The sequence below is a fragment of the Silurus meridionalis genome, chromosome 14 (genome assembly GCF_014805685.1).
Source record: "Silurus meridionalis isolate SWU-2019-XX chromosome 14, ASM1480568v1, whole genome shotgun sequence".
In the NCBI taxonomy this organism is placed as follows: domain Eukaryota; kingdom Metazoa; phylum Chordata; class Actinopteri; order Siluriformes; family Siluridae; genus Silurus; species Silurus meridionalis.
Genome location: NC_060897.1, coordinates 6,828,290 through 6,850,392, shown reverse-complemented (window position 1 = coordinate 6,850,392; position 22,103 = coordinate 6,828,290). Strand labels below are relative to the sequence as shown.

The window sequence follows — 22,103 nt, the reverse complement described above, 5'->3', positions numbered from 1 at the left end:
TGCTTTTTGAAAATCTTATTCCACATTTTGTTCCAATATGATGCTATTACAGTTTCAGTTGTTTTTCTGTTTATGGGTTGTTTGTGTCATGTTGATCAAAATATATTTTAATAGCTATATTAAACCAGAATAGACCTAAATATACCTAAACACCTCGGCATGAGTTCATTGTATAAGTCATTAAATGCAAAATGGTTAAACCAGTTGTCAGAATCTGTCAAGCTCAAATTTCTATTAAAACGTTTTTGTAAATGTGTCTTGAATTGCTGAATTGTGCAGATGAATCTTGAATTTTTCTAATGAACAGGAGTGTACTGCATCAGACCAACCACTAATCAACTAGTTCTCTAAAACAGGTCAAAGGTGAATCTTGTGAACCTTCAATTGACGACAGAGCAAAAAACAGAATTACAATTTCTGAAAATGGATAAGCAACCAAGAAACGAATGGACATTAGTAAAGTACAGTAAAAGTTATAGTTGCCATACAGAAAAGATTCAGCATTGTGCATTTTTGATCATTGTAACCCAAACCGTAGTTTATATCAGGAAATACTGAAACTGTGTGCAGTCATACTGACAACATGACTTTAGAGATGATCTGAGGATCTTGGGTTAATGTCAGAGCTGTAAAGAAGGCTTATCAAGATCTTCCTTTTCATCCCATGTAATATATATTATTATACTATCTATCTATCTATCTATCTATCTATCTATCTATCTATCTATCTATCTACTATCTACTATCTACTAATTCTATCTAAACGCTCCAAAGCAACTGAGAAGAACTGTAATATTAACTCGTGTGACACATTGTTGCTGATGATGATGTATTATGTATTATTAGCAAGTATCACATTTTATGTATTATACTTTTTATAAAATAAAAATAAAAAGATAATTTCAAACAAAACGAGTCAAATTAGTCAAATGATTTGACTTGACCTGTTAGCTATTTAGAACAGTAATATGCTGACTGTTTGATATCATATATATTATAAATAATTATTATTAAATCCTAATAGATTAAACAGTGTAGCATTACAGTTTTACAGCTTCAGGGTCCCTGTTTTGCTCAGGTTCCTCTGTGGTGGTTAATAATTTCGTATTTTCCAGGTACTTTCAGGGACATTTTTTTGAAACATACAGGTGGTTGTTTGACTTGTTCCTGTATCTCTACAAGAGTCCCGGGAATTCCTTAGCACATTTCTTTCGCTTTTGATTGGTAATTTTCTGAACTTTCTGTTCCGCATAAGAGAACAAGCAAAAAAAAAAAAAGAAGAAGAAATCTCGCGGCTCAACGTCAACATCCGGCGTGCAACGTCCACGGGCGAGTTAAATCCCTCCTCCGAAATAAAGAGCGCAGGTTTCTATAAAAACAAAGCCGCGTCAAGACCGTAAATGGCCAATGGAACGCGCTGTATTTTTTTCACATCGTGCGTCAAGTGCGTGCGTCACTTTTGACTCCGCCCACCGGGAATGGAAAGAATCCTCCGTGAATTGGTAGTAATCCTCTCATACCTCGTCACAGACGTCTAGGAAACATTGGGTTGCGCGCGGACGCGTTTTCTCGAGCTGAGCGGAAGGAAATTCATGCGCCTTTCTTCTCGCAACAACAAAGAATAAAGACGCTTTGATCTCTGTCCCACTCGCCGAACGAACTCGAAGAATTCGTTTCAGAAGAATTACAAGAAGGATATTTCCACCAGCTGTTTTTTGGAGAGAGCACCGATTTTCATATCGGAACTGAATTGTAATTGACTTTTGGTAACGATAATGGGACTTCTGTTAGCCAAATTAATGACTGTGTTCGGCGATAGAGGTAAGAATTTTAGATCTGGTTACTAGTTCTCATTATTTGTTATTAGTGTCATTTCTTTTCTTACACTAATGAGTGATGACAGCCCACAATTAACTAAGTGATCATTATTATCTTATAATCATCAACATGTTTGACTAGTCCAAACTTGAGAAAGTCAAAATGTAGTATCAAAACATCTAGGTCTGTATATCTGGCCCTAATTTGTTCATTATATTTCAGTAATAAAGAAAATTGAATGATTTAGATAAATAGCAGACTAAATGGCACCATTATTGTAATAAACCAATTGTTGTAGATCATTGTATACTTGATTTGTTTAGGCAAGTTTTTTATTTTAAACTAATGCTACTAAAGTTAATGGTTTATAAGTTGATCTTTTTGTTGTTGTTGCTTTTTACTCAGAATAGTTAAGGCTGATGATGAAATTTTCAGTTTAATTGAATTTTTCAAAAGTAAACTTTTGGCATTTTTTAAACCCAATTCCCCAGAACACAGAATTATCAAGACCGCCTTAGTCTGTTGTTTTTACCTGTGCAACCCAGATAAGGTGTTCTTTCGTTCAAGCCAGATAAGCAAGTCAATTACATAAGCTGATATATATATATATATATATATATATATATATATATATATATATATATATAATATGTCTGTAAAAATGAACTTGTTAATAACGCATTAATGCAAATTAATTTTGACAGCATTAATTTTAATAACGCAGCGAGCATTTCTGTTTGACCATTTTTACAGTTTTTCTTAGTTGCTTTTGGAGCGTTGGTCAGATCAGAAACGAAATGCTCAAAACTTAATTCTCTAAACATAATTCAGTAATTTGTGCTCATCATAAGAACATTTCTAGTTGCTTTTATCAAATTGCGAATGCTTTTGTACATTCATTTAATCGATTGTGTACAAGTGTCTGCTGTTTCCTACATTATCAGTTGTTTGTCATGTTGATCAAAATATTTTATACTGGTTTCACCTGAATAGTCTCAACCCCCAAAACATTTAGGTATCAGTTCATTGCATAAGTCAGTGGATGCAAAAGGGTTAAAACAGTTGTCATCATCTGTCATCTAAAATTTCTATTGAACTTTTTGTTTTGTAAATGTGACTTGAATTGATGAGTTGTGCAGATTAATCTTGAATTTTACTAATGAAGGTAAGGGAGTGGCATCGGATCAACCAACGATCCACTAGTTCTTTAAAATATGTCAACGCTGAATCTCGTGAACCTTCAATTGGCACGTAGATGTCATAAAGAAGAAAATCAGCCTTGTGAATTTTTAATCATTGTAATCCAAACCGTAGTTTGATCATGAAATACTGAAACTGCACCATCATACTGACAACATGGCTAAACATATTGATGAACAATGACAAAAGGACTTGTTATTCTGATGGCAATGACATGTTCATTGACACAAATACTTTTGAGAGATGAACTAAGGATTTTGAGAAAAGTACAGGCTCCACCGAAAAATAATTTTTAATCACTAAACATTTGTTTTACTGATGCACCAAGTCTCAAATCAAGCACCAGAATCTGCCATGGAGCACACATCTGGCAGTTAAAACTGTCCACGTGGAAACATTGCCTAAGTTCCATTTGGTGTCCTGATCATTTACTTAATTTAAAACACCATAATTACTTTAAAACATTTCCATGTTAAGTATGGTTTCACTAATAATAAACATTTTGTTGATTAGAGTAGTAATTAGTAGTAATAAAATGAATGTAATGTAATGTTCGAGTGTTGTAATGTTCAGTAATGGCTTTTCAGCAGATTACTGATAATCTTTAATTTATAAAAAGTAAATAGAAAAGGAAGGACTGAAATAACTTTAAATTGCTGATAAGCATTGCATTATAATGTTCATGTGTTTCAATGATCATCCATTGGATTTTTAAGGAAGTTACTTTCAATAATGTCTCAGTGTAAATATCCAAATACAGAATTGAAAAGTTTATTTAAAAAATGCAACAATTGTGACAACAGAACAAACATTTTTCTTTTCCTTGATTATTGCATGCAGGCCAAGGTTTAACCATTTTCCAGGTTAGTTTAAAAGTTGTCAGGGAATCAAATCTTTGTATCATAAATGCAGAGGAATTTCAACTCATGATGCTCACCCTGTTTTCTGGAACAGGCCTTGTGTGCTTTGTCAATTTTTTTTCCTTCTCTTTTAGAACACAAGGTGATCATTGTGGGTTTGGATAATGCTGGAAAGACTACCATCTTGTACCAATTGTAAGTCTTTTTGACAGTAAATAAATTACTGCTACCATGTTTTCCATCTATAATCAAAATGTCCCAAGAATATGTTTTTGGAATGAGTGGTACAATACATTCACTCAGTACAAAACTTTGGCTTAAAGTAAATGTTTTCTGTAACTCTCTCTCTGTCTCTTTGGTTGTCTCTCTCTATTCCTTGCATATTAGTTTGACTAAAGAGGCTGTGCATACCACTCCCACTATTGGCAGCAATGTAGAGGAAATTTCTGTCAAGAAAACACGCTTCCTTGTTTGGGACATTGGGGGTCAGGAGGCCCTCCGAGCCAGCTGGAGCACATATTACTGCAATACAGAGGTGTGTGTGTGTGTGTGTGTGTGTCTGAGTGAGTGAGTGAGTGAGTGAGATTGCATTTGTCCTTTCTATCCTTTTATTATCAAAGTGCTTGAATTGTCAAATATGTTCAAAAAGTAGGAATCTGTTCATTAAAGGTGTAACTTCTTTCTGAATTTAAAGCCATGCCTGATCAATAGGGAAGATGGAGAACTTGTGATGTATGGCTCCAACCTGGACAGTTTATTTATTAACAGTTTGGCTACTGATGAATAACAATAAAAACTAAGCTTTTAAACTGCAGGGTGGAGTCCCAATATAAACTTCTGTCTGTGTCACAGACTTTAGTATGGTAATATGCAAAACTGTGCAACCACAAATTCAAATTTTTGATTAACAGATTAACCCACTTTGTTATACTGATATGAATGTATTCGGCCTCTGGAGCTTGCTGACAAATGTGATTGTTAATAATGCAGGGCAAAAATGAAACATTTGAAGTAAATGCTAAAGAATATACCTTATATAAACTAAAAGGAAATAGAATTAGCTTAATCGTTTTTAACAGATTCCTGTTATTTTCCCTGAGTGACTGTTCAGTATATTCTGTTGATACTCGAATTTTTGAAAACCTTTTAAAACAAATAACCTTATTAAATATGTAATACAGGGTTATTGACATAAAACAATAGTGATCTGGAAAAAAAAAATTGTCCTGTAAATACTCATTAATGAGATGACAAAAATAAGTTTGTCAAATCAACATTAATTACATAGAAATATTTATTTAAATCATCATATAGGCTGTTAGCATAAATTAGAATACAAATAATAGTAAGATAAAGTGTACATATGTTCAAGTTGTTGTCCACTGTTTAATCATCAGATTATTTCAATTGTGTCAATTTCTCTGTATGTGTACATGATCTGTGAGGTGTATAATATACCTTGTAGAATTTGAAATTCACAGTTTTTTTATCGTACCTTCTCAAACTTACTTGGCTAATACTTAACAAAAAAGTAACACGCTCTTTTTATCTTGCAGATTGTGATTGTGGTAGTAGATAGCACTGATCGGGAGCGTTTGACTCTTACAAAAGAGGAGCTCCATACAATGCTTGCACATGAGGTGAGCTCCTAATCATCTACCCTGTTTTCTTCATGGAGTTGATGTGCTGTGCCCATGACATGAGTAGTTGTCAATATAATATGAACAAGACCACTCTCTGTTTTTATCAAGGATCTGCAGAATGCTTCAGTGCTGGTCTTAGCAAATAAGCAAGATATGAAAAACAGCATGACAGCAGCAGAGATTTCCCAGAATCTTACCCTCAGTTCTCTCACAGCTCACTCCTGGCATGTTCAGGCCTGCTGCGCACTTACTGGAGAGGGGTGAGTGTTTAATTGTGAACTTTTTGTTTGTTTCTTTGGTCAATAAGCATAGTAATGTTTTACTATGTATGTATAATCATTGCTAGTTATTGTTTATAACCTGTTTTTAGTGACCTTGTTTACAGTCCATCCATGTTTAAACATGGCCTTAGTATACATGTTTTTCAGGAGTTTCAGTGTTGTTCTTGACATTTCACTGGTAATGACACATTTTTTCTCCTCTCTCTAGTTTACCAGCAAGTCTGGATTGGATGCGCTCCCGGGTTATAGCAAACTAGTCCAACAGTGGTTCATAGAAACTCTGCGGAGCCAGAGTTTGTGTTCTATGTGGGCCTACAGTCTCATCAAACTCTCATATCTGATGTTAAGCTCAGCATCATGGAGACACAGAATGCTACAACCTTAGCAATGAGTGGCTTAAACCCTGGACATGTGACGTGTATATACTGACAAGTATATGTTTACATATTATGTCTTCGTTTTAGAAGTCATATAGTGAACAATGCAAACAGATTGTGTTGTCCAATGTCGAAGGATTTGCACTGATTTTCTGAGTTCCAGTTTAACTGTGTATTTTGGCCTATGGCACCACAGGCTATACTTTATTTGTACTACTACTTGAGAGCAAGGATCACCAGCCAAGCATGACCCATTAGTATTTGGTGTTTAATTCATATTGATTTTGGTGCTCAATTTCTAAACCAGAAGCATTATTTCACATATTTAAAAGGATGTTGTTTGTGTTTGATGGGCCTAGTTCAATTGAAATGAACGTATTGAAATTTTGAAATATAAAAAAATTATTATGATTTTGGTTCATTTTATTCGTGAAAATAAAGATTGCAAAAAATAGGTTTTCTAAATATTTTATGTTTTGCATTACTAGCATGGTAAACAAGAGGAAATAAAAACTTATGTTACTCTCTTTGATTATAATACCACAAAAATCTTTTAAACCATTTTAAGCACAGATATACCTTATGTAATGATTGTTTATATTTTTGCTCATTGCATTGAGTACATGAAAGTAGGATTTCCATAGTTTTGCTGTATTGCAGATGGCAATATCCAATCAATATTGTATCAAATGTTACGCAGTGCCTTTTGTCTGGTTTCATCGTGATGCAGTTGGGAAAGAATTTTATATGACAATGCCGAGGTTGTTTCCTTGACATTTATATGGGTTTTCTTGGGTATATAAATGGTAAACAGTGTAAAGCACAAAATTCTTTGTGAAGGAAATCATAAAGTGGGCACACATACTTGTAACACGGCTCCTTGAGCTGTAGTCAAATTCTCTGTCACTGAGCTATACCCCATGTACAAAACAATGCTGCTTATTTCATTTCCGCTGCTTTTTACTGGACATTTTAAAGCAATCATAATCATGCCACAGTTGATGGTACTTCAAAGCAGTCAACAGCCAGACAGGGACAACTGGTTTTAAACCTGGAGCTCTTTATCTGCATTAAAGTGCTCTACCCTTTTGCAATTAACCAAAGAACATATATAAACAAATTATAACTGATGATTTTACCAGGTATTTCCTCAATACAAAGCAGTTACAAAAATGCTGTATGCCATTAGTTTGCGATATTATACATTCAGTAAACACTTTAGTAGGAACACCTTCTCATTAATGCTTTGTGGCAGCAATTTAATGCATCAAACAGGTAGATGTGGTATCAGAAAGGCAACAATAGGGCACAAAACACTGGTGGGCAGAAAAGCTTTATAAAATGTTTTTGCTTTTAACATGAAGTGGAATCAGTTTCACAATTCTTTAGGCTTTTTTCAGTACAAATACTACATACTACTATACAGTTCTGTCAGTAGCTAGATGATAGCAAGTTTTAAAAACAATAAAATTGTGATCAGTTTAAATGTTAAAATCAAATCAATTGTGTGACCACAATTAAGTGTGAATCTCAGAACAGACTGGGTAAGATCAACAGCATCGGAAATTCCTCAATTATGGCTGACTTTGGCAATATAGATCATTATTTAATATTACCCCAAATCAGCAAGCCATGTCTCAGAAATAAAACAATAGCCCAGCTCAATAAGTGAAAAATAAATCATTACTTTGGAGAGCATTTACAATAAATGCTGACTGCAAAGGGTGAGGGGCAAGGGCGATGTGGAGGAAGGTACAGCTTTCACACACATCCTCAACTTTCTACAGAGGGACCATCGTATGCATCCTGAGCAGCTGGTTTGGGATCTGCACCATCTTGGATCGCAAAACCCTACAGCGGATAGTGAGCCATCATGGACATTTATACCACACAGTGCATTTGAAAAGCCACCAGCATTGTGGCTAATCACACACGCCACTCACACACAATCTTCACTCTCCTGGCATCTCACATCCAGAGTGTTTAACAGTTTTTTCCCAGACTTCTCAAGATAAAGGAATTGAACTAATACACACAAAAGCAAAGGAGAAGAGAAATCCAGCCAAATGTTTAGATGCACAGTATTTAGTTTTTGTTTATATATGGACAATCCTTTTTTGCACACAACCTTCATACTGTATATTAACAATAGTTTTTGCACAACCTTTGCACTGGACTGGTTGGCATTACAGTGTTTCTCTTCTCTTTCCTTTTTTGCACTAAATATACAATTTGAGTTATGTGCTCCTTTATGATGTTTGCTGTAGAACCTTCATCCTGGATAAATGTTGTTTTGTTTCACTGTATATGGTTGAAATGAAGCCTATTGACTTGACTAATTTTGATATAGTTGACAGAAGCATACTATCAACCAACAGCCAAACAGAGGGTATACAGATTTGAACTAGGAATCTCTTGAGCTACCAACAAATGCTCTACCACTGAGCTATACCCCCAACAAAGTATGACTGAATAGTTAGAGTTGACAGTAGAGTTGAAAGAATCAACCCTCAGCCAAAATCCATAATGGGGGCACTTGCAACAGAGACCTCTTGATCTGTAGTCAGATGTTCTGCCACTGAGCATAGAGTTCACCTGTGTTGGGGGTATAGCTCAGTGGTAGAGCATTTCACTGCAGATCAAGAGGTCCCTGGTTCAAATCCAGGTGCCCCCTTTCACACGCTTGGTTGAGAGTAAGCTTTTCTCACCAAACCATTATCATATGTAAGCTTCTAGTGTTTTGTCAAAAAAAAAAAAAAAGTTTTACATTTAGAATTAGACAAAAACATCTGAACTCACTTATTTGATTCAAGAATGGCCAGATTGGTTAGACCTGACAGAAATGCTACAGCACCTATTAAAACACATTACATTTGTAATGAGAAGAAAACATTATAAATACTAAGCATCCAATACTTTGTGACAAATGGAAGTTTGCTCCACTTTTCTTTTTTTTCTTTCTTTCTTTCTTTCTTTCTTTCTTTCTTTCTTTCTTTCTTTCTTTCTTTCTTTCTTTCTTTCTTTTTTCCCCTGTTTTCTCTTATATATTTCTTGCGCTCTTGATTTCTATTGCAGCATGGAAAGGACTTTGAAGCCATACAGAACAACATTGCTCTGAAGTATAAGAAAAAAGCCAAACCTGCTAGTATGGTGAAGAACAAGGAGCAGGTTTGTCACTTCTACTATAGATCCTGGCACAAGATCTCCAAGCACATCGATTTCAACAACGGTATGACTACAGTCTCAAACATACACATTTAGCTCCACGTGGCTTTTATAAATTGTAGTGGAAGTGTGTGTTGGGGGAGGAATCTTCCCCTGCATGTTAAAAGAAATCTCTCTTTTATATGCTGTTAAGCAGTATGCTACACATGCCAAAGCTGCTGCTTAATTTGATAGCTTCAGTGCAAAACCACCACATAGGTGACAGAAGCATTCTTTAAACAAGAGTGAGAGAGGGGACACCTGGATTTGAACCAAGGACCTCTTGATCTGCAGTCAAATGCTCCATCACTGAGCTATACCCCCAAAAAACTATGACTGAAGAGTTAGAGTTGACAGTAGAGTTGAAAGAATCAACCATCAGCAAAAATCCATAATGGGGGCATTTGCAACAGAGACCTCTTGATCTGTAGTCAGATGTTCTGCCACTTAGCATAGATTTCACCTGTGTTGGGGGTATAGCTCAGTGCTAGAACATTTGACTGCAGGTCAAGAGGTCCCTGGTTCAAATCCAGGTGCCCCCTTTCACATGCTTGTTTGAGAGTAAGCTTCTCTCACCAAACCATTATAAAATATAAGCTTTTAGTGCTTTGTCAAAAAAATTAGCTTCCAATACTTTGTGAAAAAGTATTTAAATTTTTCAAGTTGTTTAGAGGGTAACAAGAGTCAAAATATCATACCAAATGAAAGATTTTCTTTTATATGCTGTTAAGCAGTTTGCTTCACATGCCAAAGCTGCTGCTTAAATTGATAGCTTCAGTGCAAAACCACCATCTAGGTGACAGAAGCATTCTTTAAGCAAGAGTGAGAGAGGGGGCACCTGAATTTGAACAAAGGATCTCTTGATCTGCAGTCAAATGCTCTACCACTGAGCTATACCCCAAAAACTATGACTGAAGAGTTAGAGTTGACAGTAGAGTTGAAAGAATCAACCCTCAGCAAAATCCATAATGGGGCACTTGCAACAGAGACCTCTTGATCTGTAGTCAGATGTTCTGCCACTTAGCATAGACTTCACCTGTGTTGGGGGTATAGCTCAGTGGTAGAGCATTTGACTGCAGATCAAGAGGTCCCTGGTTCAAATCCAGGTGCCCCCTTTCACACTCTTGGTTGAGAGTAAGCTTCTCTCACCAAACCATTATAAAATATAAGCTTCTAGTGCTTTGTCAAAAAATTAGCTTCCAATACTTTGTGAAAAAGTTGTTACATTTTTTCAGGTTGTTTAGAGGGTAACAAGAGTCAAAATATCATGCCAAATGAAAGATTTTCTTTTATATGCTGTTAAGCAGTTTGCTACACATGCCGACCCTGCTGCTTAAATTGATAGCTTTAGTGCAAAACCACCATATAGGTGACAGAAGAATTCTTTAAGCAAGAGTGAGACATGGGGCACCTGGATTTGAACCAAGGACCTTGATCTGCAGTCAAATGCTCTACCACTGAGCTGTACCCCCAAAAAACTATGACTGAAGAGTTAGAGTTGACAGTAGAGTTGAAAGAATCAACCCTCAGCAAAAATCCATAATGGGGGCACTTGCAACAGAGACCTCTTGATCTGTAGCCAGATGTTCTGCCACTGAGCATAGAGTTCACCTGTGTTGGGGTATAGCTCAGTGCTAGAACATTTGACTGCAGGTCAAGAGGTCCCTGTTCAAATCCAGGTGCCCCTTTCACATGCTTGGTTGAGAGTAAGCTTCTCTCACCAAACCATTATCATATGTAAGCTTCTAGTGTTTTGTCAAAAAATTAGCTTCAATACTTTGTGAAAAAGTTGTTACATTTTTCAGGTTGTTTAGAGGGTAACAAGAGTCAAAATATCATGCCAAATGAAAGATTTTCTTTTATATGCTGTTAAGCAGTATGCTACACATGCCGACCCTGCTGCTTAAATTGATAGCTTCAGTGCAAAACCACCATATAGGTGACAGAAGCATTCTTTAAGCAAGAGTGAGAGGGGCACCTGGATTTGAACCAAGGACCTCTTGATCTGTAGTCAGATGTTCTGCCACTTAGCATAGATTTCACCTGTGTTGGGGTATAGCTCAGTGGTAGAGCATTTGACTGCAGGTCAAGAGGTCCCTGTTCAAATCCAGGTGCCCCTTTCACATGCTTGGTTGAGAGTAAGCTTTTCTCACCAAACCATTATAAAATATAAGCTTTTAGTGCTTTGTCAAAAAATTAGCTTCAATACTTTGTGAAAAAGTTGTTACATTTTTCAGGTTGTTTAGAGGGTAACAAGAGTCAAAATATCATGCCAAATGAAAGATTTTCTTTTATATGCTGTTAAGCAGTTTGCTACACATGCCGACCCTGCTGCTTAAATTGATAGCTTAGTGCAAAACCACCATATAGCTGACAGAAAATTCTTTAAGCAAGAGTGAGAGGGGCACCTGGATTTGAACCAGGACCTCTTGATCTGTAGTCAGATGTTCTGCCACTGAGCATAGACTTCACCTGTGTTGGGGTATAGCTCAGTGGTAGAGCATTTGACTGCAGATCAAGAGGTCCCTGGTTCAAATCCAGGTGCCCCTTTCACACTCTTGGTTGAGAGTAAGCTTCTCTCACCAAACCATTATAAAATATAAGCTTCTAGTGCTTTGTCAAAAAATTAGCTTCAATACTTTGTGAAAAAGTTGTTACATTTTTCAGGTTGTTTAGAGGGTAACAAGAGTCAAAATATCATGCCAAATGAAAGATTTTCTTTTATATGCTGTTAAGCAGTTTGCTACACATGCTGAGCTGCTGCTTAATTTGATAGCTTCAGTGCAAAACCACCATATAGCTGACAGAAAATTCTTTAAGCAAGAGTGAGACAGGGGACACCTGGATTTGAACCAGGGACCTCTTGATCTGCAGTCAAATGCTCTACCACTGAGCTATACCCCAAAAACTATGACTGAAGAGTTAGAGTTGACAGTAGAGTTGAAAGAATCAACCCTCAGCAAAATCCATAATGGGGGCACTTGCAACAGAGACCTCTTGATCTGTAGTCAGATGTTCTGCCACTTAGCATAGTTCACCTGTGTTGGGGTATAGCTCAGTGGTAGAGCATTTGACTGCAGGTCAAGAGGTCCCTGTTCAAATCCAGGTGCCCCTTTCACATGCTTGGTTGAGAGTAAGCTTCTCACCAAACCATTATAAAATATAAGCTTTTAGTGCTTTGTCAAAAAATTAGCTTCAATACTTTGTGAAAAAGTTGTTACATTTTTCAGGTTGTTTAGAGGGTAACAAGAGTCAAAATATCATGCCAAATGAAAGATTTTCTTTTATATGCTGTTAAGCAGTTTGCTACACATGCCGACCCTGCTGCTTAAATTGATAGCTATAGTGCAAAACCACCATATAGCTGACAGAAAAATTCTTTAAGCAAGAGTGAGACAGGGAGCACCTGGATTTGAACCAGGGACCTCTTGATCTGCAGTCAAATGCTCTACCACTGAGCTGTACCCCCAAAAAACTATGACTGAAGAGTTAGAGTTGACAGTAGAGTTGAAAGACTCAACCCTCAGCAAAAATCCATAATGGGGGCACTTGCAACAGAGACCTCTTGATCTGTAGTCAGATGTTCTGCCACTGAGCATAGACTTCACCTGTGTTGGGGGTATAGCTCAGTGGTAGAGCATTTGACTGCAGATCAAGAGGTCCCTGGTTCAAATCCAGGTGCCCCCTTTCACATGCTTGGTTGAGAGTAAGCTTCTCTCACCAAACCATTATAAAATATAAGCTTCTAGTGCTTTGTCAAAAAAATTAGCTTCCAATACTCTGTGAAAAAGTATTTAAATTTTTCAGGTTGTTTAGAGGGTAACAAGAGTCAAAAAATCATACCAAATGAAAGATTTTCTTTTATATGCTGTTAAGCAGTTTGCTACACATGCCAAAGCTGCTGCTTAAATTGATAGCTTCAGTGCAAAACCACCATCTAGGTGACAGAAGCATTCTTTAAGCAAGAGTGAAAGAGGGGCACCTAGTGCTTTGTCAAAAAAAATTTGCTTCCAATACTTTGTGAAAAAGTTTTTACATTTTTTCAGGTTGTTTAGAGGGTAACAAGAGTCAAAATATCATACCAAATGAAATATTTTCTTTTATATGCTGTTAAGCAGTTTGCTACACATGCCGACCCTGCTGCTTAAATTGATAGCTTTAGTGCAAAACCACCATATAGCTGACAGAAAAATTCTTTAAGAAAGAGTGAGACAGGGAGCACCTGGATTTGAACCAGGGACCTCTTGATCTGCAGTCAAATGCTCTACCACTGAGCTGTACCCCAAAAAAACTATGACTGAAGAGTTAGAGTTGACAGTAGAGTTGAAAGACTCAACCCTCAGCAAAAATCCATAATAGGGGCACTTGCAACAGAGACCTCTTGATCTGTAGTCAGATGTTCTGCCACTTAGCATCGAGTTCACCTGTGTTGGGGGTATAGCTCAGTGGTAGAGCATTTGACTGCAGATCAAGAGGTCCCTGGTTCAAATCCAGGTGCCCCTTTCACACTCTTGGTTGAGTAAGCTTCTCTCACCAAACCATTATAAAATATAAGCTTCTAGTGCTTTGTCAAAAAATTAGCTTCCAATACTTTGTGAAAAAGTTGTTACATTTTTTCAGGTTGTTTAGAGGGTAACAAGAGTCAAAATATCATACCAAATGAAATATTTTCTTTTATATGCTGTTAAGCAGTTTGCTACACATGCCGACCCTGCTGCTTAAATTGATAGCTTCAGTGCAAAACCACCATATAGGTGACAGAAGAATTCTTTAAGCAAGAGTGAGACAGGGAGCACCTGGATTTGAACCAGGGACCTCTTGATCTGCAGTCAAATGCTCTACCACTGAGCTGTACCCCCAAAAAACTATGACTGAAGAGTTAGAGTTGACAGTAGAGTTGAAAGACTCAACCCTCAGCAAAATCCATAATGGGGCACTTGCAGCAGAGACCTCTTGATCTGTAGTCAGATGTTCTGCCACTTAGCATCGAGTTCACCTGTGTTGGGGTATAGCTCAGTGGTAGAGCATTTGACTGCAGATCAAGAGGTCCCTGGTTCAAATCCAGGTGCCCCCTTTCACACTCTTGGTTGAGAGTAAGCTTCTCTCACCAAACCATTATAAAATATAAGCTTCTAGTGCTTTGTCAAAAATATTAGCTTCCAATACTTTGTGAAAAAGTTGTTACATTTTTCAGGTTGTTTAGAGGGTAACAAGAGTCAAAATATCATACCAAATGAAAGATTTTCTTTTATATGCTGTTAAGCAGTTTGCTACACATGCTGAGCCTGCTGCTTAAATTGATAGCTTTAGTGCAAAACCACCATATAGCTGACAGAAAAATTCTTTAAGCAAGAGTGAGACAGGGAGCACCTGGATTTGAACCAGGGACCTCTTGATCTGCAGTCAAATGCTCTACCACTGAGCTATACCCCAAAAACTATGACTGAAGAGTTAGAGTTGACAGTAGAGTTGAAAGAATCAACCCTCAGCAAAAATCCATAATGGGGCACTTGCAACAGAGACCTCTTGATCTGTAGTCAGATGTTCTGCCACTTAGCATCGAGTTCACCTGTGTTGGGGTATAGCTCAGTGGTAGAGCATTTGACTGCAGATCAAGAGGTCCTGGTTCAAATCCAGGTGCCCCTTTCACACTCTTGGTTGAGAGTAAGCTTCTCTCACCAAACCATTATAAAATATAAGCTTCTAGTGCTTTGTCAAAAAATTAGCTTCCAATACTTTGTGAAAAAGTTGTTACATTTTTTCAGGTTGTTTAGAGGGTAACAAGAGTCAAAATATCAAGCCAAATGAAAGATTTTCTTTTATATGCTGTTAAGCAGTTTGCTACACATGCTGAGCCTGCTGCTTAAATTGATAGCTTCAGTGCAAAACCACCATCTAGGTGACAGAAGCATTCTTTAAGCAAGAGTGAGAGAGGGGGCACCTGGATTTGAACCAAGGACCCCTTGATCTGCAGTCAAATGCTCTACCACTGAGCTGTACCCCCAAAAAACTATGACTGAAGAGTTAGAGTTGACAGTAGAGTTGAAAGAATCAACCCTCAGCAAAATCCATAATGGGGCACTTGCAGCAGAGACCTCTTGATCTGTAGTCAGATGTTCTGCCACTTAGCATCGAGTTCACCTGTGTTGGGGTATAGCTCAGTGGTAGAGCATTTGACTGCAGATCAAGAGGTCCCTGGTTCAAATCCAGGTGCCCCCTTTCACACTCTTGGTTGAGAGTAAGCTTCTCTCACCAAACCATTATAAAATAAAAGCTTCTAGTGCTTTGTCAAAATAATTAGCTTCCAATACTTTGGGAAAAAGTTGTTACATTTTTTCAGGTTGTTTAGAGGGTAACAAGAGTCAAAATATCATGCCAAATGAAAGATTTTCTTTTATATGCTGTTAAGCAGTTTGCTACACATGCTGAGCCTGCTGCTTAAATTGATAGCTTTAGTGCAAAACCACCATATAGCTGACAGAAAATTCTTTAAGCAAGAGTGAGACATGGGGCACCTGGATTTGAACCAGGGACCTCTTGATCTGCAGTCAAATGCTCTACCACTGAGCTATATCCCCAAAAACTATTACTAAAGAGTTAGAGTTGACAGTAGAGTTGAAAGAATCAACCCTCAGCAAAAATCCATAATGGGGCACTTGCAACAGAGACCTCTTGATCTGTAGTCAGATGTTCTGCCACTTAGCATCGAGTTCACCTGTGTTGGGGTATAGCTCAGTGGTAGAGCATTTGACTGCAGATCAAGAGGTCCCTGGTTCAAATCCAGGTGCCCCTTTCACACTCTTGGTTGAGTAAGCTTCTCTCACCAAACCATTATAAAATATAAGCTTCTAGTGCTTTGTCAAAAAATTAGCTTCCAATACTTTGTGAAAAAGTTGTTACATTTTTTCAGGTTGTTTAGAGGGTAACAAGAGTCAAAATATCAAGCCAAATGAAAGATTTTCTTTTATATGCTGTTAAGCAGTTTGCTACACATGCTGAGCCTGCTGCTTAAATTGATAGCTTCAGTGCAAAACCACCATCTAGGTGACAGAAGCATTCTTTAAGCAAGAGTGAGAGAGGGGGCACCTGGATTTGAACCAAGGACCCCTTGATCTGCAGTCAAATGCTCTACCACTGAGCTGTACCCCCAAAAAACTATGACTGAAGAGTTAGAGTTGACAGTAGAGTTGAAAGAATCAACCCTCAGCAAAAATCCATAATGGGGCACTTGCAACAGAGACCTCTTGATCTGTAGTCAGATGTTCTGCCACTTAGCATCGAGTTCACCTGTGTTGGGGGTATAGCTCAGTGGTAGAGCATTTGACTGCAGATCAAGAGGTCCCTGGTTCAAATCCAGGTGCCCCTTTCACACTCTTGGTTGAGAGTAAGCTTCTCACCAAACCATTATAAAATATAAGCTTCTAGTGCTTTGTCAAAAAATTAGCTTCAATACTTTGTGAAAAAGTTGTTACATTTTTTCAGATTGTTTAGAGGGTAACAAGAGTCAAAATATCATGCCAAATGAAAGATTTTCTTTTATATGCTGTTAAGCAGTTTGCTACACATGCTGAGCCTGCTGCTTAAATTGATAGCTTTAGTGCAAAACCACCATATAGCTGACAGAAAAATTCTTTAAGCAAGAGTGAGACAGGGAGCACCTGGATTTGAACCAAGGACCCCTTGATCTGCAGTCAAATGCTCTACCACTGAGCTATATCCCCAAAAACTATTACTAAAGAGTTAGAGTTGACAGTAGAGTTGAAAGAATCAACCCTCAGCAAAAATCCATAATGGGGCACTTGCAACAGAGACCTCTTGATCTGTAGTCAGATGTTCTGCCACTTAGCATAGACTTCACCTGTGTTGGGGGTATAGCTCAGTGGTAGAGCATTTGACTGCAGATCAAGAGGTCCCTGGTTCAAATCCAGGTGCCCCCTTTCACACTCTTGGTTGAGAGTAAGCTTCTCTCACCAAACCATTATAAAATATAAGCTTCTAGTGCTTTGTCAAAATTAGCTTCCAATACTTTGTGAAAAGGTTTTTACATTTTTCAGGTTGTTTAGAGGGTAACAAGAGTCAAAATATCATACCAAATGAAAGATTTTCTTTTATATGCTGTTAAGCAGTTTGCTACACATGCCAAAGCTGCTGCTTAAATTGATAGCTTCAGTGCAAAACCACCATCTAGGTGACAGAAGCATTCTTTAAGCAAGAGTGAGAGAGGGGGCACCTGGATTTGAACCAAGGACCCCTTGATCTGCAGTCAAATGCTCTACCACTGAGCTGTACCCCCAAAAAACTATGACTGAAGAGTTAGAGTTGACAGTAGAGTTGAAAGAATCAACCCTCAGCAAAAATCCATAATGGGGCACTTGCAACAGAGACCTCTTGATCTGTAGTCAGATGTTCTGCCACTTAGCATCGAGTTCACCTGTGTTGGGGGTATAGCTCAGTGGTAGAGCATTTGACTGCAGATCAAGAGGTCCCTGGTTCAAATCCAGGTGCCCCTTTCACACTCTTGGTTGAGAGTAAGCTTCTCTCACCAAACCATTATAAAATATAAGCTTCTAGTGCTTTGTCAAAAAAATTAGCTTCCAATACTTTGTGAAAAAGTTGTTACATTTTTTCAGGTTGTTTAGAGGGTAACAAGAGTCAAAATATCATGCCAAATGAAAGATTTTCTTTTATATGCTGTTAAGCAGTTTGCTACACATGCTGAGCCTGCTGCTTAAATTGATAGCTTCAGTGCAAAACCACCATCTAGGTGACAGAAGCATTCTTTAAGCAAGAGTGAGAGGGGCACCTGGATTTGAACCAAGGACCCTTGATCTGCAGTCAAATGCTCTACCACTGAGCTGTACCCCAAAAACTATGACTGAAGAGTTAGAGTTGACAGTAGAGTTGAAAGAATCAACCCTCAGCAAAAATCCATAATGGGGGCACTTGCAACAGAGACCTCTTGATCTGTAGTCAGATGTTCTGCCACTTAGCATAGACTTCACCTGTGTTGGGGGTATAGCTCAGTGGTAGAGCATTTGACTGCAGATCAAGAGGTCCTGGTTCAAATCCAGGTGCCCCTTTCACACTCTTGGTTGAGAGTAAGCTTCTCACCAAACCATTATAAAATATAAGCTTCTAGTGCTTTGTCAAAAAATTAGCTTCAATACTTTGTGAAAAAGTTGTTACATTTTTCAGGTTGTTTAGAGGGTAACAAGAGTCAAAATATCATGCCAAATGAAAGATTTTCTTTTATATGCTGTTAAGCAGTTTGCTACACATGCCAAAGCTGCTGCTTAAATTGATAGCTTCAGTGCAAAACCACCATCTAGGTGACAGAAGCATTCTTTAAGCAAGAGTGAGACAGGGAGCACCTGGATTTGAACCAAGGACCCTTGATCTGCAGTCAAATGCTCTACCACTGAGCTGTACCCCAAAAACTATGACTGAAGAGTTAGAGTTGACAGTAGAGTTGAAAGAATCAACCTCAGCAAAATCCATAATGGGGCACTTGCAACAGAGACCTCTTGATCTGTAGTAAGATGTTCTGCCACTTAGCATCGAGTTCACCTGTGTTGGGGGTATAGCTCAGTGGTAGAGCATTTGACTGCAGATCAAGAGGTCCCTGTTCAAATCCAGGTGCCCCTTTCACACTCTTGGTTGAGAGTAAGCTTCTCTCACCAAACCATTATAAAATATAAGCTTCTAGTGCTTTGTCAAAAAATTAGCTTCAATACTTTGTGAAAAAGTTGTTACATTTTTCAGGTTGTTTAGAGGGTAACAAGAGTCAAAATATCATGCCAAATGAAAGATTTTCTTTTATATGCTGTTAAGCAGTTTGCTACACATGCCGACCCTGCTGCTTAAATTGATAGCTTTAGTGCAAAACCACCATATAGCTGACAGAAAATTCTTTAAGCAAGAGTGAGACAGGGAGCACCTGGATTTGAACCAAGGACCCTTGATCTGCAGTCAAATGCTCTACCACTGAGCTATACCCCCAACAACTATTGCTAAAGAGTTAGAGTTGACAGTAGAGTTGAAAGAATCAACCCTCAGCAAAAATCCATAATGGGGCACTTGCAACAGAGACCTCTTGATCTGTAGTCAGATGTTCTGCCACTTAGCATCGAGTTCACCTGTGTTGGGGGTATAGCTCAGTGGTAGAGCATTTGACTGCAGATCAAGAGGTCCCTGGTTCAAATCAGGTGCCCCTTTCACACTCTTGGTTGAGTAAGCTTCTCACCAAACCATTATAAAATATAAGCTTCTAGTGCTTTGTCAAAAAATTAGCTTCCAATACTTTGTGAAAAAGTTGTTACATTTTTTCAGCTTGTTTAGAGGGTAACAAGAGTCAAAATATCATACCAAATGAAAGATTTTCTTTTATATGCTGTTAAGCAGTTTGCTACACATGCTGAGCCTGCTGCTTAAATTGATAGCTTCAGTGCAAAACCACCATCTAGGTGACAGAAGCATTCTTTAAGCAAGAGTGAGAGGGGCACCTGGATTTGAACCAAGGACCCTTGATCTGCAGTCAAATGCTCTACCACTGAGCTGTACCCCAAAAACTATGACTGAAGAGTTAGAGTTGACAGTAGAGTTGAAAGAATCAACCCTCAGCAAAATCCATAATGGGGCACTTGCAACAGAGACCTCTTGATCTGTAGTCAGATGTTCTGCCACTTAGCATCGAGTTCACCTGTGTTGGGGTATAGCTCAGTGGTAGAGCATTTGACTGCAGATCAAGAGGTCCCTGGTTCAAATCCAGGTGCCCCTTTCACACTCTTGGTTGAGAGTAAGCTTCTCACCAAACCATTATAAAATATAAGCTTCTAGTGCTTTGTCAAAAAATTAGCTTCCAATACTTTGTGAAAAAGTTGTTACATTTTTTCAGGTTGTTTAGAGGGTAACAAAAGTCAAAATATCATGCCAAATGAAAGATTTTCTTTTATATGCTGTTAAGCAGTTTGCTACACATGCTGAGCCTGCTGCTTAAATTGATAGCTTCAGTGCAAAACCACCATCTAGGTGACAGAAGCATTCTTTAAGCAAGAGTGAGAGAGGGGGCACCTGGATTTGAACCAAGGACCCCTTGATCTGCAGTCAAATGCTCTACCACTGAGCTGTACCCCCAAAAAACTATGACTGAAGAGTTAGAGTTGACAGTAGAGTTGAAAGAATCAACCCTCAGCAAAAATCCATAATGGGGCACTTGCAACAGAGACCTCTTGATCTGTAGTCAGATGTTCTGCCACTTAGCATCGAGTTCACCTGTGTTGGGGGTATAGCTCAGTGGTAGAGCATTTGACTGCAGATCAAGAGGTCCCTGGTTCAAATCCAGGTGCCCCCTTTCACACTCTTGGTTGAGAGTAAGCTTCTCTCACCAAACCATTATAAAATATAACCTTTTAGTGCTTTGTCAAAAAAATTAGCTTCCAATACTTTGTGAAAAAGTTGCTACATTTTTTCAGGTTGTTTAGAGGGTAACAAGAGTCAAAATATCATACCAAATGAAAGATTTTCTTTTATATGCTGTTAAGCAGTTTGCTACACATGCCAAAGCTGCTGCTTAAATTGATAGCTTCAGTGCAAAACCACCATCTAGGTGACAGAAGCATTCTTTAAGCAAGAGTGAGAGAGGGGGCACCTGGATTTGAACCAAGGACCCCTTGATCTGCAGTCAAATGCTCTACCACTGAGCTGTACCCCCAAAAAACTATGACTGAAGAGTTAGAGTTGACAGTAGAGTTGAAAGAATCAACCCTCAGCCAAAAGCAATAATGGCGCACTTGCAACAGAGACCTCTTGATCTGTAGTCAGATGTTCTGCCACTTAGCATAGACTTCACCTGTGTTGGGGGTATAGCTCAGTGGTAGAGCATTTGACTGCAGATCAAGAGGTCCCTGGTTCAAATCCAGGTGCCCCCTTTCACACTCTTGGTTGAGAGTAAGCTTCTCACACCAGACCATTATAAAATATAAGCTTCTAGTGCTTTGTCAAAAAAATTAGCTTCCAATATTTTGTGAAAAACTTTTTACATTTTTTCAGGTTGTTTAGAGGGTAACAAGAGTCAAAATATCATGCCAAATGAAAGATTTTCTTTTATATGCTGTTAAGCAGTTTGCTACACATGCTGAGCCTGCTGCTTAAATTGATAGCTTTAGTGCAAAACCACCATATAGCTGACAGAAAATTCTTTAAGCAAGAGTGAGAGAGGGGCACCTGGATTTGAACCAGGACCTTGATCTGCAGTCAAATGCTCTACCACTGAGCTATATCCCCAAAAACTATTACTAAAGAGTTAGAGTTGACAGTAGAGTTGAAAGAATCAACCCTCAGCAAAAATCCATAATGGGGCACTTGCAACAGAGACCTCTTGATCTGTAGTCAGATGTTCTGCCACTTAGCATCGAGTTCATCTGTGTTGGGGTATAGCTCAGTGGTAGAGCATTTGACTGCAGATCAAGAGGTCCCTGGTTCAAATCCAGGTGCCCCCTTTCACACTCTTGGTTGAGAGTAAGCTTCTCACCAAACCATTATAAAATATAAGCTTCTAGTGCTTTGTCAAAAAATTAGCTTCCAATACTTTGTGAAAAAGTTGTTACATTTTTTCAGGTTGTTTAGAGGGTAACAAGAGTCAAAATATCATGCCAAATGAAAGATTTTCTTTTATATGCTGTTAAGCAGTTTGCTACACATGCTGAGCCTGCTGCTTAAATT

The 22,103-nt window shown here is 38.2% G+C and overlaps 1 protein-coding gene and 28 non-coding genes across 29 annotated transcripts; 17 read left to right on the top strand and 12 right to left on the bottom strand.

Annotated features, from left to right (window-relative positions):
- Window positions 1–1,472: 1,472 nt before the first annotated feature.
- Window positions 1,473–6,633, top strand: arl5c (ADP-ribosylation factor-like 5C). Its single transcript, XM_046866738.1, has 6 exons — window positions 1,473–1,821; window positions 4,013–4,073; window positions 4,266–4,413; window positions 5,435–5,518; window positions 5,630–5,781; window positions 6,011–6,633. Exons 1-6 carry the CDS (start codon window positions 1,776–1,778, stop codon window positions 6,057–6,059), a joined length of 540 nt encoding a protein of 179 aa, XP_046722694.1. The 5' UTR covers window positions 1,473–1,775; the 3' UTR covers window positions 6,060–6,633.
- A 2,148-nt stretch (window positions 6,634–8,781) lies between these two features.
- Window positions 8,782–8,853, top strand: trnac-gca. Its single transcript has one exon. It is a non-coding gene; the product is annotated as a tRNA-Cys (tRNA).
- A 1,573-nt stretch (window positions 8,854–10,426) lies between these two features.
- trnac-gca lies at window positions 10,427–10,498 on the top strand. Its single transcript has one exon. It is a non-coding gene; the product is annotated as a tRNA-Cys (tRNA).
- A 1,363-nt stretch (window positions 10,499–11,861) lies between these two features.
- Window positions 11,862–11,933, top strand: trnac-gca. The gene has a single exon. It is a non-coding gene; the product is annotated as a tRNA-Cys (tRNA).
- A 282-nt stretch (window positions 11,934–12,215) lies between these two features.
- Window positions 12,216–12,287, bottom strand: trnac-gca. The gene has a single exon. It is a non-coding gene; the product is annotated as a tRNA-Cys (tRNA).
- A 493-nt stretch (window positions 12,288–12,780) lies between these two features.
- Window positions 12,781–12,852, bottom strand: trnac-gca. The gene has a single exon. It is a non-coding gene; the product is annotated as a tRNA-Cys (tRNA).
- A 146-nt stretch (window positions 12,853–12,998) lies between these two features.
- Window positions 12,999–13,070, top strand: trnac-gca. Its single transcript has one exon. It is a non-coding gene; the product is annotated as a tRNA-Cys (tRNA).
- A 744-nt stretch (window positions 13,071–13,814) lies between these two features.
- On the top strand, window positions 13,815–13,886 carry trnac-gca. Its single transcript has one exon. It is a non-coding gene; the product is annotated as a tRNA-Cys (tRNA).
- A 284-nt stretch (window positions 13,887–14,170) lies between these two features.
- Window positions 14,171–14,242, bottom strand: trnac-gca. Its single transcript has one exon. It is a non-coding gene; the product is annotated as a tRNA-Cys (tRNA).
- A 143-nt stretch (window positions 14,243–14,385) lies between these two features.
- On the top strand, window positions 14,386–14,457 carry trnac-gca. The gene has a single exon. It is a non-coding gene; the product is annotated as a tRNA-Cys (tRNA).
- Window positions 14,458–14,744: 287 nt separating this feature from the next.
- On the bottom strand, window positions 14,745–14,816 carry trnac-gca. The gene has a single exon. It is a non-coding gene; the product is annotated as a tRNA-Cys (tRNA).
- A 499-nt stretch (window positions 14,817–15,315) lies between these two features.
- trnac-gca lies at window positions 15,316–15,387 on the bottom strand. Its single transcript has one exon. It is a non-coding gene; the product is annotated as a tRNA-Cys (tRNA).
- Window positions 15,388–15,530: 143 nt separating this feature from the next.
- On the top strand, window positions 15,531–15,602 carry trnac-gca. Its single transcript has one exon. It is a non-coding gene; the product is annotated as a tRNA-Cys (tRNA).
- Window positions 15,603–15,889: 287 nt separating this feature from the next.
- trnac-gca lies at window positions 15,890–15,962 on the bottom strand. Its single transcript has one exon. It is a non-coding gene; the product is annotated as a tRNA-Cys (tRNA).
- A 142-nt stretch (window positions 15,963–16,104) lies between these two features.
- trnac-gca lies at window positions 16,105–16,176 on the top strand. The gene has a single exon. It is a non-coding gene; the product is annotated as a tRNA-Cys (tRNA).
- A 284-nt stretch (window positions 16,177–16,460) lies between these two features.
- Window positions 16,461–16,532, bottom strand: trnac-gca. Its single transcript has one exon. It is a non-coding gene; the product is annotated as a tRNA-Cys (tRNA).
- A 145-nt stretch (window positions 16,533–16,677) lies between these two features.
- Window positions 16,678–16,749, top strand: trnac-gca. Its single transcript has one exon. It is a non-coding gene; the product is annotated as a tRNA-Cys (tRNA).
- A 283-nt stretch (window positions 16,750–17,032) lies between these two features.
- On the bottom strand, window positions 17,033–17,104 carry trnac-gca. Its single transcript has one exon. It is a non-coding gene; the product is annotated as a tRNA-Cys (tRNA).
- Window positions 17,105–17,248: 144 nt separating this feature from the next.
- trnac-gca lies at window positions 17,249–17,320 on the top strand. The gene has a single exon. It is a non-coding gene; the product is annotated as a tRNA-Cys (tRNA).
- Window positions 17,321–17,604: 284 nt separating this feature from the next.
- On the bottom strand, window positions 17,605–17,676 carry trnac-gca. Its single transcript has one exon. It is a non-coding gene; the product is annotated as a tRNA-Cys (tRNA).
- Window positions 17,677–17,821: 145 nt separating this feature from the next.
- Window positions 17,822–17,893, top strand: trnac-gca. The gene has a single exon. It is a non-coding gene; the product is annotated as a tRNA-Cys (tRNA).
- Window positions 17,894–18,392: 499 nt separating this feature from the next.
- On the top strand, window positions 18,393–18,463 carry trnac-gca. The gene has a single exon. It is a non-coding gene; the product is annotated as a tRNA-Cys (tRNA).
- An 848-nt stretch (window positions 18,464–19,311) lies between these two features.
- Window positions 19,312–19,382, bottom strand: trnac-gca. The gene has a single exon. It is a non-coding gene; the product is annotated as a tRNA-Cys (tRNA).
- A 706-nt stretch (window positions 19,383–20,088) lies between these two features.
- Window positions 20,089–20,160, top strand: trnac-gca. Its single transcript has one exon. It is a non-coding gene; the product is annotated as a tRNA-Cys (tRNA).
- Window positions 20,161–20,444: 284 nt separating this feature from the next.
- trnac-gca lies at window positions 20,445–20,516 on the bottom strand. The gene has a single exon. It is a non-coding gene; the product is annotated as a tRNA-Cys (tRNA).
- A 145-nt stretch (window positions 20,517–20,661) lies between these two features.
- On the top strand, window positions 20,662–20,733 carry trnac-gca. Its single transcript has one exon. It is a non-coding gene; the product is annotated as a tRNA-Cys (tRNA).
- A 288-nt stretch (window positions 20,734–21,021) lies between these two features.
- On the bottom strand, window positions 21,022–21,093 carry trnac-gca. Its single transcript has one exon. It is a non-coding gene; the product is annotated as a tRNA-Cys (tRNA).
- Window positions 21,094–21,238: 145 nt separating this feature from the next.
- On the top strand, window positions 21,239–21,310 carry trnac-gca. The gene has a single exon. It is a non-coding gene; the product is annotated as a tRNA-Cys (tRNA).
- A 498-nt stretch (window positions 21,311–21,808) lies between these two features.
- On the top strand, window positions 21,809–21,880 carry trnac-gca. Its single transcript has one exon. It is a non-coding gene; the product is annotated as a tRNA-Cys (tRNA).
- Window positions 21,881–22,103: the final 223 nt, after the last annotated feature.

Excerpts from the sequence above, each read along its gene's own strand:
- arl5c (XM_046866738.1), top strand. The coding sequence starts at position 1,776 with ATGGGACTTCTGTTAGCCAAATTAATGACTGTGTTCGGCGATAGAG. Across the intron at positions 4,074-4,265 it reads ACTACCATCTTGTACCAATT|TTTGACTAAAGAGGCTGTGC; the intron begins GTAAGTCTTTTT and ends CTTGCATATTAG. Across the intron at positions 5,519-5,629 it reads ATACAATGCTTGCACATGAG|GATCTGCAGAATGCTTCAGT; the intron begins GTGAGCTCCTAA and ends GTTTTTATCAAG.